At 42.7% G+C, this 19,120-nt stretch overlaps 1 protein-coding gene across 12 annotated transcripts in view; it reads right to left on the bottom strand.

Moving 5' to 3' along the window:
- The window catches only part of mical2a (microtubule associated monooxygenase, calponin and LIM domain containing 2a), a 45,141-nt gene that overhangs the window by 21,563 nt on the left and 4,458 nt on the right, over positions 1-19,120 (bottom strand). For all 12 annotated transcript variants that reach the window (XR_003870465.1, XM_029721561.1, XM_029721565.1 and 9 more), the window contains exons 2-4: positions 7,354-7,734; positions 1,232-1,439; positions 596-712 (exon numbers count right to left, since the gene is read on the bottom strand). Coding sequence is in view for 11 of the 12 variants with exons in the window: in XM_029721561.1 (XP_029577421.1) it covers positions 596-712; positions 1,232-1,439; positions 7,354-7,614 (586 nt within the window). In the remaining variant the exon portion in view is untranslated. The remainder of the gene's footprint in view (positions 1-595; positions 713-1,231; positions 1,440-7,353; positions 7,735-19,120) is intronic.

Below are 19,120 nucleotides of genomic sequence, written 5' to 3'. Positions count from 1 at the left end.
ATGGTGTGGGAGAGAATCTACTGTGTTGGGATCCTCTGGGCAGCCACATACAGATGTAGGATCTTAATTTGATCACCCTGTTGCAGGAGAACTTTCCTGCAATGCAGGACATTTTAAACTTGTGGTGTATTTGAGGTTTTTCAAAAGGCTTCTGAAGTTTGTCATTTCCACTTCGAAATTTCAGACTTGATTTTTCCTTTAGAATAATGTATCAAACTCTACAAAAATGTCCATTAATTGTAATCCACATAACAATTCACATTTCCTGTTGCTGCATGATTATTTTCCTGCTGCTCAAATTAAAACCATCTGTATCAGTCTTACTGACTGTTGCTGATGCAAGGCTCATGTTAAGGTGCACTGTTGATGTTCTCCAAATGCATTGCATGAAGCCCTTCAACCAGATTTTGGAAGTCTGGTACCAAATGATGTAACCTAGCCCTTGCCTGAACCCCTGAACTACATCCAAAAGACCCTTAATGGTTAGCAGGAAGGAGCAGGGATGATGGGTTGATGGGTACTAGGCCAATGTTGATGGAGTTCAATGGACATACAGCTACTGTAAGTGACGGCCTGTAAGTGGGTTGTCACTCACCATCATTCTCCTGGTTCTCTGGAGGTTCCAGCAGTTTGACAAACTCCACATTGACATGGAACTCCACAGCTACGAGCAGGGCGATCTTCAGCAGCATGAGCTGGAGCTGACGAATACCTGGCAAACACAGACAAGAATCAGGAGTTCTTAGAACCATGCAAGAACCCCAGGTGTATTTTCTGCCTTATCTAATACAGTACCTAGTACATGCACACTGCACAGGCATCCATGCATTTACACATTATACACACAACAAAACTTGGCCTTTGGCCTCTGTCACTTGAGAGCTGTAGAAAGATTTGCCTTCAACACCAGCAGTTGGCAGCTCTGCTTTGTATCTCTGTAGCTAAGAGCAGATGGAAGGTTCACCTTCTATGGCTCACAACCTTGACATTATGCAATGGAAGGGCTTGGCAGTATCAAGGCTACCAGACAAAAAATAGCTTTGGAGGGGAATAGGATACAATAGCATAATCATACGCTGAATCTAACAATATCAATAAGCAAAATATTCCATTGCAAAAGTAAGTACATGTCGGGCTATGGGAAATGGCTGTTATTAATAACAACTGTTATGGCTGTACGGGCGGAAAGGTTTCCTGATGAGATGTTTACCCCACATGTAAAAGTACTTACTGATGTGGTCTATGGCTCCAGCACAGAATTTGCCGTAGAACTTCTTGGCCCCGAGGCCCTTGAGGTCGTGGATGGTGTAGGGCCACAGGTGCAGCACATTGTTCCTGGAGAAGGTGTCCCTCTTCTCAATCACCACCACCTTGGCCCCCAGAAGAGCCAGCTCGATGGCCGTCCGCAAGCCACATGGGCCTCCCCCGATGATCAGGCACTGCAGGGACAAGAATGACAGAGGGACACCGTTATCATTATGAGTGCAAAGAAAGGACTCAAAATTGTATTTCATAGTCACATTTCTGTTACACAAAATACAATACATGTGTGCATCATAACCATATGCCTGCCGAAGAGATCATATACTGTACCTTATCACCATAATAAATAATACTTACTGAAAATAGAATCATTGTTTAAACCTGTAGACATACTCAATAGCAGATTAAATATGAGGGGATGAGTTGAGTGTTTACTGTATATTGCCAAGTAAAGTGCCTGGGGTGGATGTTTATGGTGACAGTATGTTGTGTGTTACTCTGACCCAGCGCTGGGAGAGTATGTGTCATTACCTCAACCGTAGATCCTTGTTACAGCCTAGTCATATCAAAGACATGATTCATGCATCTGCCTCACTCATCTGCCTACTCAAATATGCATGAAGTCAGTAATTTTGGGTTAAAGGATCCTTCTGAGAATGTGTGGTGAGAACATGACTTCATCCAGCCTTCTAGAAAGGATGAGAAGGAACTTTTTGGGAGTGTTAGTTCTTCTGAGGAATCATCTCATCATCCAACCACTCCTGAGTCAGACAGTAGCCCCTGCAGTGGCCAACGAGTTGGGCGGCTTCCTGTTTCCTTAACCTTATAACCAATCAGAGCCTCTCTCAACCAGGCTCAGCCATCTCAGCCCACTGTGACCTTTTCATTTTAGATCCCTTATTTCCTCCCCAGTCCAGTCAACCCACACACCTGACCTCTAAACCCCCCCTGTGTGCAGGAAGGGCCAGCAGTATATTTGAACAGCAGGACTCACTTCCTGTCGCCCTGTGTGTTTGCCTGAAGAGCCACAGGAACTCACAGGGGGTGTCAATCCGGTCAATATTGTGACACAGTCGTGTTTCAGCCCCAGCTTCGGGAGCCTTATCATGTTTGTATACTGTAGCTATGTGCTGAATGGGGTATACTCTCTCTCTCTCTTTTTCTCTAGTTCTCTCTCTCTCTCTCTCTCTCTCCCTCCCTCCCTCCCTCCCTCCCTCCCTCCCTCCCTCCCAGGGTGCTGTTTACAGAGCTAAACGTGCCAGCTGCCCAGACAGCACCATAAATGGTACCGCTGCTCCCAGCAATAAAAATAATATTGGGCTTTAGTCATTCTGTTTTCTCATTCTGCGTGTGTGAGTCTGCTGCAGGGTGTCATCAGAAGGCGAAGGAGAACATAACATTAGCAGCCTAGGGGTAAGAGTATGAGGTATTCAATACTCATCAGGTATACTAGCCAAACCCAGGTGGCTGCACGTGGCTGTGTCTGAACAGGCCTGGCCCAGTTCTTTTCATCACGAGGAGTGATTAAAGTGAATGGGCTCTTTAACCATTGTCAGGAGAATCAGACAGTCACTGAGACGTGCCAGGTGTGTTAAGCATCCACCGCCACAGAGGAAAAAGAAAAAAACATATGGAACAATGCCTTATTCACAAACACAGAACAACATTAGCTCAGTTTATTCAGATGTGCCTAACCACACATCCCACAATGTGGGGTATTATCAAACCTGATATGAACTAGATAATCACTATCAAAGCACTACTTTTGTTTTAGTCTGTCTCTATGGTGCTATGAGAGATGAGTGGTTTGTTTTTCCTGTTTCTATGCGGTGCTGTGTTATCGCAGATGGGAGGGCTTCCTGAGGGCCCACTGCAGTTCTGCTGAGTCAGACCACAGCTACTTCCTGTCTGTCCCCCACCTGTGACCTCACCCGCTCACCCTCACCAGGAGTGGAAGATCCCCACCCCCCCGACTCACCTTTCACTTCTCTCCCGTTCATTACATTACTGCACCTGGAGCCCTATTAGCTGTCAATCAAAATCAAATCAAAGTTTATTGGTCACGTACACAGTTTATCATACTCACATCATGCAGAATGTAGACTGGAGGCCAACTCAAACATGCTTATCAAAATGGAAAGTGGACACAATGTCAGGCAGTTGGCAATTATTGTCTCCTGGAATCCTGATCAATCTATAGAGCTCAAGACTATAGGATACTGCTGAACCAAACATTATCCTCCTTAACTGCACTATTTTTGAATGAATACAAATGACTCGTTAAACTCTACAGCTATATCTCTTTAAGGAGTATAGTATGTCCTCTAAGGTCTAAGACATTAGCTGACTGGTGGTCTCTAGTGTGTACATGCTGTCCAGCCACTTCACCAGGTCAGCCAGGTTAGAGTGACAGGAACACCCCCCCAACACTGGGCTGAGTGGAGCTCCTTAACACACATGCTTATTCTGGCTTCACCGGAGTAAAACAAACTGACTGTGTGAGTGAGCGAGCGAGCGGAGCCTGTGCACCTGCAGACATGATGTGATGCCTCACTAGCTTGGCCCAGCGCACGATGGTGGCTCACGCTGTTTTAGGACAAAACGTCAGACTTAAGGTACTCAATCAACTGAGAGAGACCACCGGGAGAGCCACAACATGAACTGGCAACCCTCGCAGACAGCCATCTGGGACTCGATGGGAATTAGAACAGGAGAAAAGGAGCAATACTCCTGTCTGGGCATGAAATAGGCCTGAGAAACAGGCAAGGAGGGCACACTGTGTCTCTGAACTTTCAAATCATACCGTAGAAGGTTCCATACAGTGAATTATTTGCTCAGTGAATGCACAATTTTCCACAGTATCAAACCATATAATTAAGAGAAAATAGGTCCATCTGTCAAGATGTCACGATTGTCAAGGGAGGATGCCAAGCATGGAAATGTTGATGACACACTGTTCAATGATGGGCCATCTAGGGTGAGATTTACGAGCATGACAAAGACAACCTGTTATAAAGGAGAGCTCCTCTACAATGAGGGGGGAAATAATCCTTAAAAAAAACAGTTGTTCTGTCTTTAATTCTAACCCGCATTCAGTGGGTTGTGAAGTAAAGAGTTCATGTCTTTGCTGTAGTTTAGTCTAAAAGGCAGGAGACTGGGGAACTGAATAACAGGGTAATAAACAATAATATAATGAAAACGTTTCCATGTGCTTCATACATGAGGTATGTGCCAACATTATACAGGCATAACAGTTCACATAAGAAAAAGGAAATGAAATGTAGCACTTATGATTGAAGGCATTTCATGAATGCAAAACCATTCCAAACATATTACCGAGCTCAAGGAGCTTTGTGTTTGCACAACTGAGACTACAAATTATCATGCTATTTGCCATATGATTTAACTAGGCTATTATTGCAATGAGAGTATGTGTCATAATGTGGAGTTTCATTGCCTGATAATTATAATGCTTAAAAATGCAGAGAACAGACAAATCAGTCTCTTAATAGAAAACAGTGTCTGTATTTTGCTGAGGTATACTGGCGCTGAATTGCAGGTCAGGAGCTCACCTTCAGGACATAGCCGGTTCAAATAGTTTCCATAGAATCTGGCACTGGACAGCGGCACCGCCCTGGAAAACTAACCGTCTCTCTCACTGGGCCTCTTCCCACTCCAGCTCACTTCTCCAGACCTCTCAGATGAGACGAGCACAAAGCAACTCTGATACTAATAAAATAAGCTCGTCAGATCTCGGGCTCAGGAAGCCACTTCAATAGGCCTAAAGCGCTTACATTTAACAGCATAATCAGTGAAAGAGCTTAAGCCCAGTAACATATGTTCTCTGACCATTCTGTTCAGTGTATCTGCTTCGTATTTTAAAAAAATAAAAATGTGGGCCTTCATTGTGTTCCTCATTAAAAACGTATATAGAAGAAACCAACAGTACGTGTGTGTCGTTAGCATTATAGCCAGCTGTATGCAGTAACAAACTGGGGATGACTTCATATCCTATACAGATTGTAGCTCCAGCAGGCATTTGGAGGCTGGGTGAGAAATGTTATCATATTATTATTCCCTGTGAACCACCACCAATCCCTAACTCATCGCTTAAGCCATCCACTCCTAGTGAAGAAAGTAAAGTAAAGTCATTTATCAAGTTGTGGCAGGTGGGCCGCAATTAATCACAACAGGAGAGCCACATGCTGTACCACTATCTGTGGGAGATGTCCGTCAATTATTTTACTCCTTAAATCTCCAATTCTGTAAACAGACTTGAAACGTAAGAAGTGAGGGTAAGTTTAATTCTAGCCTCAATTTTATTACAAGGGCGTTCCTGTTTCCATCCACACAGCCAGCGTAAATCAAATACTGACGTCTCTCCTACTGTACCAACAGTATGGTTAATTACCCAGAACCAAGAGACTGTACATCTGTTTTATTACTTTGATAAATAAGACCATTCTACGCTGTCCTGTGGCTTGTCAGACTGAGGAAACCTAGCTGAAACTCTTTGGCATGGGACTAAAGACAATCAGACACTTTAATGAAAGGTTCAATAGAACTGGAATAGCACCTAATCATGGCATACTCTCAGATCAAGGGGGTATATGGTGTTCCAAGCTGGTTTATAGCTGGTATCAGAGAGAACTTGTAAAACCTGTCTTATTTTGGATAACTTAAAACACACTTTAATAACAATCTGGGCATGGTTCCAACCTTTTAGGAGGGCCCAATAAAGAACACAGCCCCCTCAGTAGAACCAAGGAAAATAATCACACTTGCTGAGTGATTCTGTCTGTGGATGTGTGTTATGAAAGCATTCTGGTGACTGATTGAGGCTGCTGTAAGAGGCAAGACTCTGTAGAGCTGTGGATGAGGAGGAATAAGGATAGTGCAGGAGGGAGTGAGTTACAGTAAAGGGGAGGGAGTAAGTTACAGTAAAGGCACTGGCATGCTCTCCAGCCGAAACAGTTCGGAAGAGATTGTGAATATATTATGATGACATTTTGTGGTGTTTTTTGGTTCGTTTTGGAGGGGGTTTTCGGCTGTTTGGGCACATTTAGAAAAATACTGCATCTGCAACCAAACATCTTAGTTTGATGTAAAATTGCCCAAGTCATCCTCTGCAAAAACGTCAAAATTAATGACAGATTTGTTGAGTTATCTTAGATTAATTCTAACTATTTTGAGGAAGTATATACTGGCTATGGGGTCTCAAAATGTACAAACAGTACCTTTGCCACTTTTTTTCTAGTTTTTCAAGGGACTATGTGAGCACGCTTGTTCGGTTCGCCTAGGTGAGTTCGAACTGGCACCAACCGAACTGAAGCATGCTGACGCCTTAAGTGTCTGTGTGTGTTTGTTTGATTGTGGGCATGTGTGTGTGTGTGTGTGTGTGTGTGTGTGTGTGTGTGTGTGTGTGTGTGTGTGTGTGTGTGTGTGTGTGTGTGTGTGTGTGTGTGTGTGTGTGTGTGTGTGTGTGTGTGTGTGCTCTGAGATGAACTTCGATTTCTGTCTGACCAGAAGAACACACTTTCTCAGCTGTTTATATGCGTCAGCTGCAGTAAAGGACAGTAGCTGATTTAATGTGTCCTGACAGGTGCAGTTTAAAGTGATGACCATGACGTTGCCTAAGTCACTACCCTCCCTATGACAGAGCACTTCTCTACTAAGGAAGGACAAACTACCGATTGTCTAAAACCGATTACAGCTGGGAAAAATGCAGAGAATCAGTCACACCTCACTATTGTGACTTGAATCCGGATTAATCATAAGCCAATGGGTCAGACCAGTCATACAACTCACAGCTACACAAAGAGAAGTGAAATGCATAACATTCATAAATATTACTTCCACATGAATATATTGGGATCTTATTTCAAACTACTGTAGGGTGTGCACTGTGCACTGTCAAGACAATTTTCACACTGATGGTCTTGGAGTTCTTTGTCTCTTTTGTCTCCAAAGACTTCCATGCAACAGAGCTCTGTCTACAGTGTACCAATAATACCAAAGGTATATTCAACACCTCTGTATGATACAAAACAAGTGGTCTTTGAATGTCATGGTGAGAGGCTGTTTGCTTACCTTGGTGCCCACACAAGCCTGGCCCCTCTTGTACTCCTTGTGACAGGTTCTCTTGTCCAGCTTGGTCCAGAGGGCCTTGGCCCTCCAGGAGGTGAGCCTGGTCTTCAGACTACAGTAGAATGTCTCATGGTCCTGAGGGTCTAGATCCAGCAGCCTGCACAGGAGGTTGAAGGACTGCAGGGTGCCCTTACAGGTAGAGGCCTGGATGAAATTCTCAAACAGCTTCCCTGCCTGGTCCTTCTCCTCCTCTGTCTCCCCCATCTTCCCCACCAGGAGTGCAGGGTGCTTGGCTGGTGCTGGCTTGCCTTTCCTCCTCTCTCGCTCTCCCCCAGCTGTCTCAGTGGCTAAACCCACAGCCTGGCCCCCATGGTCCTGCCCAATCTGAGGAGGTACAGAGAAAACATACTGAGTCTGATGTCATCGCACGGCCTTTAGAAGTGTAGAATCCTTAACAGATGGCTTTATGGAACAGTGGACAAATTGTTTAAACAGTCAAATATTGGACAGGAAAAGGGACAACCCTCCCTAACCATATAAAAAAATATTAGTTTTATTAGGTAAGTTTAAAATGTTGATGTTTCGGCTTTCAATGGCCTTCTTCAGAATAATCACAGAGGGAATAGACTAGTTCATATAGGGCATGAGGAAGATAATTAGGGAGACAGTCAATTAACCAGCCTGCAACAATCACTGGTTTTCTACAGAATGGGTTTCATTGCATTTATTTTACTTCAAATCACTGACTTACAGATTGAAACATTTGGCATTAGATAATGCATTGTAACATTTCCAATGTAAGAATAGATGTGTTTGAACTTTCATGGAAAGCATTTTTACTTGCTGAAAAACGAATACAGCATGCCATACTAACTGATTGTTTATAGATAGATCCTGGGATAATGATTGTCTTCATTTCTGGACAACAATGGATTTCCAAAAGTCACTGCCAAAGTTCAAAAGCTCAAAATAGAAACCTGCTTCCAAACATGCAGTATTCCCATTTCTATGAACTAAATGACATACAGGAGGTCCTACAGTAACACAGAGAATATCAACACAATAATGAATCATGGCTTCCATCTACAAAATACAGTTTGTTTCATTCTAATGACCAAATCTATGGATAAAAATACCAGACAGCTCATTGAGGACAGACAGTTCTGTCCATGCCTGTTTGCACATCACTGACTTGGCACTAGTGGACACGGACATACTGCTAATCAGGGAGAAAAAAGTGACTGTCTTGCGGCTTTCGCTCTCCAGCTGAAAACTCGTCAGATGTAAAAAATGTTGTTTTTTTAAAATCATTTGAAGAGGGACACCTCCTAGCCCTGGATATACTACCTAGAGTTGTAGACTGCTCTCATAGGTCTACATTACATAGTAAGTGTACAACCGGAACACTCAAATTAGTATGAGTGATATGCATTTTTACTAATTAGCAGATTTGCAACTACTTACTACTTTTTAGCTACTTTGCAATTACTTAGCATTTTAGCTAACTCTTCCCCTAACCCTAACCTTAACTCTTTTAGCTACCCCTAACCCTAACCTAACTCCTAACCCTAACCCTAACCTAACCTTAACCCTAACCTTAACCCCTAAAAAATAAATGTTAGCATTAGCAACCTAGATAACATTAGCCACAACAAATGGGAATTTGTAACATATTAGAGGTTTAGCAAATGCATAACATATTGTATGTTTTGCAAATTCATAAAATATTGTACGAATTGCAATACGTAACTTATGAATGAATTGTCATTCTTAACATATCATACAAACATCTACAAATGAATACATACCATACGAAACGTAACACACATTAAATGTAATGTCCACGGATTTACGTACATAATAATATGAAATGCTCTGAGTCCATGTTGAGAGCTGTGTATTTTTTCGCTCCCCTCTAGGATTTCAAAGCTGTTGAATTCCCAATGATAATATTGATGTCCCGACAGGTCCGAAGGATGAAAGTGAAACAGAATATTAGTTTGAGGACAACCTCTCTGTATCATTGAGTGGCCAGGGTGGTACTCAGGCCACACCTTAACTGAGAGAGACCGAAAACTCTTCAATAATTATGATTGAGGCTCACATATGCTTACTTTTACATTTAGCATTACCCTCACGCACCATATATTGAAAAATGAAACTGACACAAGAAAAATAACCCAATCCCCTCCTTCAAAAACCACAAATCAAACATTTGAAAATCATGCCAGGGAATCCACACCAGAGCACAACACCAAAGCAAAACATGGAAACTTCCCCTAAAAATATGGGAACGTTTTGGGTGGGGACCATGGCTTCTGTGAGGTTTGGGAACAGCAGTCATTTGATATTCAAATCATCCATAGAGAGGGCTGGCCTGTGCTTGGCCATGGAAGAGGTGAGCCCAGCCCGGCAGGACCTGCTGCCGTGCCGTCCCCCACTCTCCACCTCAACTAACACTACAGGGCCTGGGGGAGGTACACTATATATACAAAAGTGTGTGGACACCCCTTCAAATGAGTGGATTTGGCTATTTCAGCCACACCCGTTGCTGACAGGTGTATACAATTGAGCACACAGCCATGCAATCTCCACAGGAAAAACATTGGCAGTAGAATGGCCCGTAATGAACAGCTGAGTGACTTTAAAACTGGCACCGTCATAGGACGTGACCTTTCCAACAAGTCAGTTTGTCAAACGTCTGCCCTGCTAGAGCTGCCACGGTCAACTGTAAGTGCTGTTATTGTGAAGTGGAAATGTCTAGGAGCAACAACAGCTCAGCCACGAAGTGGTAGGCCACACAAGCTCACAGAATGAGACCATCAAGTGTTGAAGCGCGTAGCTTCACTAGTTCCAAACTGCCTCTGGAAGCAAAGTCAGCACAATAATTGTTAGTCTGGGGCTTCATGAAATGGGTTTCCATGGCCGAGCAGCCACACACAAGCCTAAGATCACCATGCACAATGCCAACCATCAGCTGGAGTGGTGGAAAGCTCAACGCCATTGGACTCTGGAGCAGTGGAAATGCATTCTCTGGAGTGATGAATCACGTTTCACCATCTGGCAGTCCAACGGACAAATCTAGGTTTGGCGGATGCCAGGAGAACGCTACCTGCCCAAATGCATAGTGCCAACTGTAAAGTTTGGTGGAGGAGGACAAATGGTCCGGGGCTGTTTTTCATGGTTCCGTGCTAGACCCCTTAGTTCCAGTGAAGGGAAATCTTAACGCTACAGCATACAATAACATTCTAGACAATTATGTGCTTCCAACTTTGTGGCAACAGTTTGGGGAAGGCCCTTTCCTGTTTCAGCATGACAATGCCCCCGTGCACAAAGCGAGGTTCATACAGAAAGGGTTTGTCGAGATCGGTGTGGAAGAACCTCACTAATGCTTTTGTTGTTGAATGGAAGCAAGTCCCCGCAGCAATGTTCCAACATCTAATGGAAAGCCTTCCCAGAAGAGTGGAGGCTGTTATAGCAGCAAAGGGTCATGTAGGGTATCTGCTCTGCTGCCTACTGGAGTTGTGCCGAGTGACACCACCTCTCCTCTTCCACTGTGCAGCAGTTGTTGAGAGAACGATATGCCATCTGTCCATGAAGAAAAGTGTTATTTTGTCACTGACACATGATAAGCAACTCCATACATGAGACTTGTCTTCTGTTGTCAAGTCCTTGAACCGAGTCTTAGTTCTCAGACAGCTTTCAGGGATGCGTTTTGGGAAACAACTCTAAATAGGCATACTTAAAAGGAAAAATCCACTCAAAAATGATGTTTAGGTATTTTTTTCATTAGTCCACTGTTGATACAGTCTCAAAATGTTTTGCATGTCAGCAGTCAAGTTTTCAAGATATAGGATTTTCAAGAAGCAAAGTGTCACTCATGATGATGTATTTTGGGACTATATAACGTGGACTAATGAAAAAAATAACAAAATATAGATTTTTCCTGGAACATGAGCACTATTTGTGGTCACTGAAAACAGTTCTCATACAAACAAAAGCATCCTATCTTACAGAATCCTGTTTGGCCCAAACTAGCTGTATATTTTGCATCCTGTTTGCTGTTGTTGTTTCTTTGCCTTACAGTCATTCATCCTGGATAATGGGATGTCAGCTAGTATTGAGGACAATGTGGGAGGGGTGTCAACTACTGTCCCCCTAGGCTGATACACACACCATAGTGACCCCCGGCTCCTGTCCCAGTGTCAGATACAAAACCCTATAGGCCACTCTCTGGAGACAGTCAAGCCACAGACCGCATTCCAACGCTACATGCCTCACATGACACTGAACTGCTCTATCAACAAGGAACCAGAGGCAACGCCTACCGAGCTCTGTCAATGGTTCAACCACAGTTATCCAATGGCGTGCTCATGACTCTGGGCCCATTCTGTAGTCCTTTATCAGTGTGTTTTTGTGATGTAATGTTTATGAGTGCTGAGAGATGGCTGGGAGGGGCTCAGCACAGCATACAGGTGCTTTAATTAGTTTGGGGCAGGGTCGTTTGTTTATGCAAAGGGTGTATTATTATTCTGCTGTGGGGTAAGATTGTTCCTTTTGCCCTGCAAGGTGTGATACAAGACAACATCTGCATTCACACCATTGTTGAAATAACTACAGCAAATGGTGAGAAAATCCTGCAGTGGATAGAATGAATGGCCCGCTTTGTCCTCTGGTTATATTGGTCTTGTTGGATGTGACCACATGATGGTATTTGCAACAGTTTTTTCTATATAGATTTCATAATAAAAACTTAAGGACTTCTGTTGAACTACAGTACGCTTGGGCTTCCATTAACAAGTAGTTGTACTCCCAAAACAACATTTCAGGAAGCAATTTTAATATGTGGCTATCACAATATCAGACCATTTCCAACTAAGACATACAGTAACTACAACTTCTGCTTGGAAAGTTGAAATACAACCAGGGGTTTGTGCTCCAAGCTTCAGGAATTGTTTAAAAAGCTATAGTATTAACACCTGCTGGAGAGGTCTTTCTGTGTTGGTTAATGGAAGCTAGCCTTATTCTAAAATGAATTAAATAAACGTTTTTCCCTCATCAATCTACACGCAATACCCCATAATGACAAAGCGAAAACAGGTTTTTAGAAATGTTAGCAAATTAAAAAAAATTAAAAAATGAAACGAGAAATACCTTACTTACATAAGTATTCAGAGCCTTTGCTATGAAACTCAAAACTGAACTCAGGTGCATTCTGTTCCCATTGATCATCCTTGAGATGTTTCTACAACTTGATTGGAGTATTTGTGATCAATTCAATTGATTGGACATGATTTGGATAGGTACACACCTGTCGATATAGGGTCCCACAGTTGACAGTGCGTGTCAGAGTAAAAACCAAGCCATGAGGTCAAAGGAATTGTCCGTAGAGCCTCGGTACAGGATTGTGTCAGGGCACAGATTTGGGGAAGGATACCAAAAAATGTATGCAGCATTGACGGTCCCCAAGAACACAGTGGCCTCCATCTTTCTTAAATGGAAAATGTTTTGAACCACCAAGACTCTTCCTAGAGCTGAGCAATTGGGGGAGAAAAGCCTTGGTCAGGGAGTTGACCAAGAAACTGAATCTAGAGTTCCTCTGTGGAGATGGGAGAGCCTTCCAGCAGGACAACCATCTCAGCATAAATCAGGCCTTTATGGTAGAGTGACCAGACGGAAGCCACTCCTCAGTAAAAGGCACATGACAGCCCGCTTGGAGTTTGCCAAAAGGCACCTAAAGACTCTCAGACCATTCGAAAGAAGATTCTCTGGTATCAGGAAACCACGATTGAACTCTTTGGCCTGAATGCCAAGCATCACATCTGGAGGAAACCTGGCACCATCCCTACAGTGAAGCATGGTGGTGGCAGTATCATGCTGTGGGAATGTTTTTCAGCGGCAGGGACTGGGAGACTAGTCAGGATCGAGACAAAGATGAACGGACCAAAGTACAGAGAGATCCTTGATGAAAACCTTCTCCATAGCGCTCAGGATCTCAGACTGGGGCAAAGGTTCACCTTCCAACAGGACAACGACCCTAAGCACACAGCCAAGACAACGCAGGACTGGCTTCGGGAAGTCTCTGAATGTCCTTGAGTGGCACAGCCGGAGATCAGACTTGAATCAGATCTAACATCTCTGGAGAGACCTGAAATAGCTGCGCAGCAACGATCCCCATCCAATTTCACAGAGCTTGAGAGGATCGGCAGAGATGAATGAGAGAAACTCCCCAAATAAAGGTGTGCCAAGCTTGTAGCGTCATACCCAAGAAGACTCAATGCTGTAATCGCTGCCAAAGGTGCTTCAACAAAGTACTGAGTAAAGTGTCTGAATACTTATGTAAATGTGATATTTACGTTTTTTATTTTAGAATAAGGCACTAACGTAACAAAATGTGGAAAAAGTCAAGTGGTCTGAATACTTTCGAAGGCACTGTATGGTCAGCTAGAAGAGCTGAGGCTACATTGTCCCAGATGGAATCCCATGACCTCACCCATGATCTCCATCTGACAGCATGGAAAGGCAATCCGCAGGCAGACAGCACCAACCCACAGAGCACCCGTAAAAAACCCACACACAAAAAAAGAGAGAGAGAGAAAGAGAGAGAGAGAGAGAGAGACACAAAGAGCAGACCGCAGCTGGGATCAATGGCCATTCCAAGCAGTTTTTACGCGAACCTGGGCGCTCGATTTCACCATACTGTACAGGTTTCAACAATCATACCTGTTTTTTAAATCATATCTGCCCATCTATGACTTGGCTAATTACTAATCCATTTGCAAACACTGGCTACTCATTTTATGCCTGTTATATCATTTTAACAATGAATCAAACAAACCATCCCATCACTGGTGCTTTCACAATAGAGCACAGGTGTCTCAGTTACCTGTTATTGTATTAGATAATAGTTCTCATAACTTTGTTATTCAAAGACACTTGACTCATGACTCTGACAGAGTATAGTCTACAGAGAAACTGAGGCAGAGCTATAGTATATCTCCTGAAGGTTATTCTGAGTTCAAGTAATCCAGTGCATGTTTCAGAGGGATGAGTGCACATGCAATCAGTTTCCAGAGGAGGAATTCCAGAGATGTGAAGTATGCACCTGTTACAGCTGGCCTGCCAAGGCAGAACAGCTAAAAGGAGATAGTCAGAGACAAACACTCCCTCAAAACACACACATACCTGTATATGCATTATACTGTAAATCATCGGCACATTTTTCTTTGAGAACAAAACAATTATTCAAACACTAGCTATTCAACCAATGTTCTGGAATGTTTTATTTATTACATTTTTGTTATAGTTGACGCTCTCATTAGCATGGTTGCTCTTGCGCTTACATATTCTTGATAAGAATCAAAATATGTTTAATTTCCATACCATATTAGCCATCAGCTGTGACTTAAACCCCCCCTCAGTTACACATGCAGCTCCATGCAATGAGACTGGTAGTGGAGCGCATTTAATGAGGAGAATCCCAAGTCACCTTAACACCTAAAATACCTTTACAACAACACCAGTGTCAGGGTGTATTAAGACTTGGTCTAATAACAACCAACCAGGCAATACATGATATTAGGCAGTAAACACTGGCCAATAACTTCATAAGTGGGCCTATTGCTACATCAGCCATGGCCATAGAAACTGAGCAATATAGTACATACTGCTAGACCAGTAAAACACAAAACAATGACGTGATGTCCATCTGTGTTGCTCCACACAGCCTCAAGCTATCAAAAGACAATGGGAAGCTGACGACTCAAAGGAAAACAGTGGGAGGGCTGGGAATGACACGTAATGCAGTTAATTACCGAGAGAACTGAAGGAAACCAGGAAGGAAGCCCTCAACCCCTGATAAGCAGACATTACGCCTCAGAGCTGGACAACAATCTAAGAAAACCATATGTTCCAGCATCCCGCCAACAACTCTGCCCCTCTCCAGCCCTCATAACTCGCTTGTACTATCTCAACTCTGAGAAATCTGGCTGCTTCTTCAGGTAGCGGTGCCAAAACAAAGGAGAGCGTCTTGGACACGGTTAAAAACACTGCGTTATCTGGCCGGCCCCAGTGAATGTCATTCATCTAGAGAGGAGAAAATAATGAATTTACACAGAAGCAGGCACTGGAGAGGTGAAGCAGCTGTCTGCCGTCTGGAGGCCTGTCTGACCCACGCAGTGTGTATTAACCACATGTCCTCTTGGACTTGGAGAAAGATTTATCTGGACAAACTTCAGACACACAAAGCACATAAATACTGTCTGTCCAGCTATTTGAAGTTTGACATACAGTATGTAATCCACTTAGCACAATAGTTTGACCTCATCTGGTGGCACATTCTTTTCTTCATTTCACACAAATAAATGAGCAAATAGCTGACAAACGCAGTGAACTCTCGCCATGTATAAAGATCCCAGACAAAGAATGCTCTGATGTTCTTAAATCAACATTGAAAAATCAGGGAAATACTGGACTGATGCCATATTCAGTGCAATCATTACACCAATAGACCATACAGTAACATGAGGTCCTCACAATGTGAGTGAGATCAAGACTCTTACGGTGAGAAGTGACCGCACAAGGCAGATTTTTTGGTAACTGACATTCCCCCAGACAGTCAGACAGACATTCAGTCAGCAGAAGTGATTGGATCCAAAGATCCTGTTCCATATTTCAGAATGGTACCGAGGGGTTTATATGACACTGTATAACCACAGGGAAGGAATAGTGGAGCCGGTAAGGCAGCTTTCAGGGAAGTCATGCTCAGAATAGACAGGTGTCATGTTCCAGAGGAAAACAGCACATGTCCTGGAGGATAGCCTGACATCTGAATAAGACCACTCTACAAACATAAATACACTGCGTTGCTGACCACAAAGAGAACATCTCCATCAGACCTGAAGGATCTGTGCCACTCTTCAGAAAAAAGGACTGCTGGACTCTGTCCATGACATTTGGTGACCATTTATTGTGATCATAGACACAATGATGGAGTGCTTAGAGGGGTTGTTGCTCTGTCAACACAATTCAACTTTAAACATTACAGTACTTTGAGGGTAAAGAAAGTCATGATATGCCTCCAGCAAGTGGTGTAAAGTACTTAAGTAAAAATACTTTAAAGTACTCGTTAAGTAGTTTTTGGGGGTATCTGTATATTTTTGACATCTTTTACTTTTATTTACTTCACTACATTCCTAAAGAAAACAATGTACTTCTTACTCCATACAAGTACTTGTTACATTTTGAATGCTTAGCAGGACAGGCAATTGGTCCAATTCATGTACTTATCAAGAGAACATCCCTACTGCCTCTGATCAGGCAGACTCACTAAACACAAATTAATTTTAATAACCTGGCAAGTCAGTTAAGAACAAATTGTTATTTACAATGACAGCCTAGGACTAGGACTGCCCCTGCCTCATTCAGGGGCAGGACAACAGATTCTTACCTTGTCAGATCGGGGATTTGATCGAGCAACCTTCAGGTTACTGGCCCAACGCTCTAACCACTAGGCTACCTGCCGCCCCTCATGCTCTGTATTGTAAATTATGTCTGAGTGTTGGATTATGCCCCTGTCTAAAAACCATCAAGGAATTTATGTAAGGTATTTGAAATTATTTATACTTTTACTTTTGATACTTAAGTATATTTTAGCAATTACATTTACTTTTAATACTTAAATATATTTTTACTCAAGTAGTATTTTACTGGGTGACTTTCATTTTTACTGGAGTCATTTTCTATTAAGATATGTTTACTTTCCTCAAGTATGACAATTGGATAGTTTTTCCACCACTGCCTCCAGCTACATGTGGCAGAGCTCTGATGTGTTATTGGGTCATCTGATATGTGTGTGTCTGTTTTCCTGTCCAGATCAAAGGGATGGAGAGCTTAAAGCACAAGAACTGAGTCAAACCCCTTTTAAGTTCCCTTAATGACCGATTTCTGAGCTTGTACAAGCCAGGGGAAACTTGTCAATGTAGTCTAGTTGGCGATTTATATCCTGCTGATGACCGTGGTTTAAGTTGGCAGAGTGGTATCCTACTGAAAGGATCAACCAATTTAAACCATGCATAAATCCTTCAAGTGATTTGCTTTCTGAGCCTCAACCTCCCACATCCTCTTTCTCTCCTGGTGCTGGAGCTGTTGCCTGGAAACATGTGCTCACTTCCACAGTGGGGCTCTAGGAAGGAAATAATGCAAAGAGGAAGAAGAAAGTGCACACAGTTCCACTCTGGGATATTGTGAAAAAGCTTACAGACAGACCAGTCAGGCTGGAATACGGTGCTCATTTGGAATGCTGTCTGCTGTTTTATTGACTTCAGCTTATTTGTCTTCTTTACTGTAGTGAGCCCTGAGAGAGTGACATAGCTCTGAATCCAAAGCCTTGGTTCATGTAAAACTAGTTATACAATTAGATTAACCTGAGGCCCCAGAGCAGGTGCTCTGGTGTGGTTTTTATCTATAACATCTGTGTATAAATCAAGCCTCACACAGGCAAATTGTCCATCTGGCAATTCTGGCAAATGCCAGATGGGCCAGACCGTCTTTTTGTTGGGCTGGCTGGTAAAAACAAAACAAAATAATAAAAAAAACGGACATGGCCGGCAGCCCATGTGCCTGTCAAGATTTGGTTTGAAAGATTTTTGTGCAATTTCTCTATTGTCAATAATATATTGGAGCATTTGGGACGGCCCGGTTTTCTGATTGGCTGAGCTGAGGTCACAAAAAATGTCACATTCAAACTCAAACATACCTCAGTAAAGACACCCGCTCTGACTCTGTCATCAGTCAGCCCAGATCATGGATTGTAAAAAGGTGATGCATCGAGGCCTACGCTGCTAAATGTGTGAAATTAACAAACTTATTCCCCAAAAAGTCTGGTTCTGCTGAGTTCTGTGACTGTAATGAGAAATGATGCTAGGCTTAGCACCGACGGATCAGCTTCTGCTGTAGAAGACAGCGCAGTCGAGGTAGGGAGAAAACAGACAAAAGACACATATGTAGCCTAATGCTGCCAGTTAATATTTGGGGGATATATCGTATGAAATAGTAGGCTAATTAACAAGGAGGCCTAATTAGGGAAGGGGGGGGGTTCAAGGGAACACATATGACGGACACTAACTTGCAATAGCCTAAAAGGTTGTTAGATTGGCTTTTATAACGCATAAGCCAATAGCCATCTATAAGACATTAAATACTGTGCTACTGCTTTTTATTGAAGTTATAATGTATTACAATGAAACACTGAATTAATGTGTAATAATTGCTAAATAATCCTCTGTTAAAGGTCAAATAAAATACTTTATTTTAATTGTTTTGTCAATGTTTCTGAATCTCAGTCTCTTCAGTCAGCGAGTGGGTATAAGTTTATGAGATGTAGTAACGAGTGTCAGATTACATTACATAGGCATCGCCACTGGAGGCTGGAAAGCCTACTTCGTTCGCTAAAAGGCTGTAGAGATGTACTGACAGTTTCTTAATATTTTGGCTCCTCTATAATATATACAGTGTCTTTGGAAAGTATTCAGACCCCTCGACTTTTTCCACATTTTGTTACGTTACAGCCTTATTCAAAGTGAAAAAAAGGTTTTTAAATAATATTGCAAATGTATTAAAAAATGTAAAAAAACAGAAATACCATATTTACATAAGTATTCAGACCCTTTGCTATGAGACTCAAAATTGAGCTCAGGTGCCTCCTGTTTCCATTGATCATCCTTGAGATGTTTCTACAACTTGATTGGAGTAGCTGTGCTAAATTCAATTG

The sequence above is a fragment of the Salmo trutta genome, chromosome 29 (genome assembly GCF_901001165.1).
Source record: "Salmo trutta chromosome 29, fSalTru1.1, whole genome shotgun sequence".
Classification (NCBI taxonomy): Eukaryota; Metazoa; Chordata; class Actinopteri; order Salmoniformes; family Salmonidae; genus Salmo; species Salmo trutta.
The sequence above is the reverse complement of the archived record's forward strand: the minus strand, read 5'-3'. Positions and strand labels throughout refer to the sequence as shown.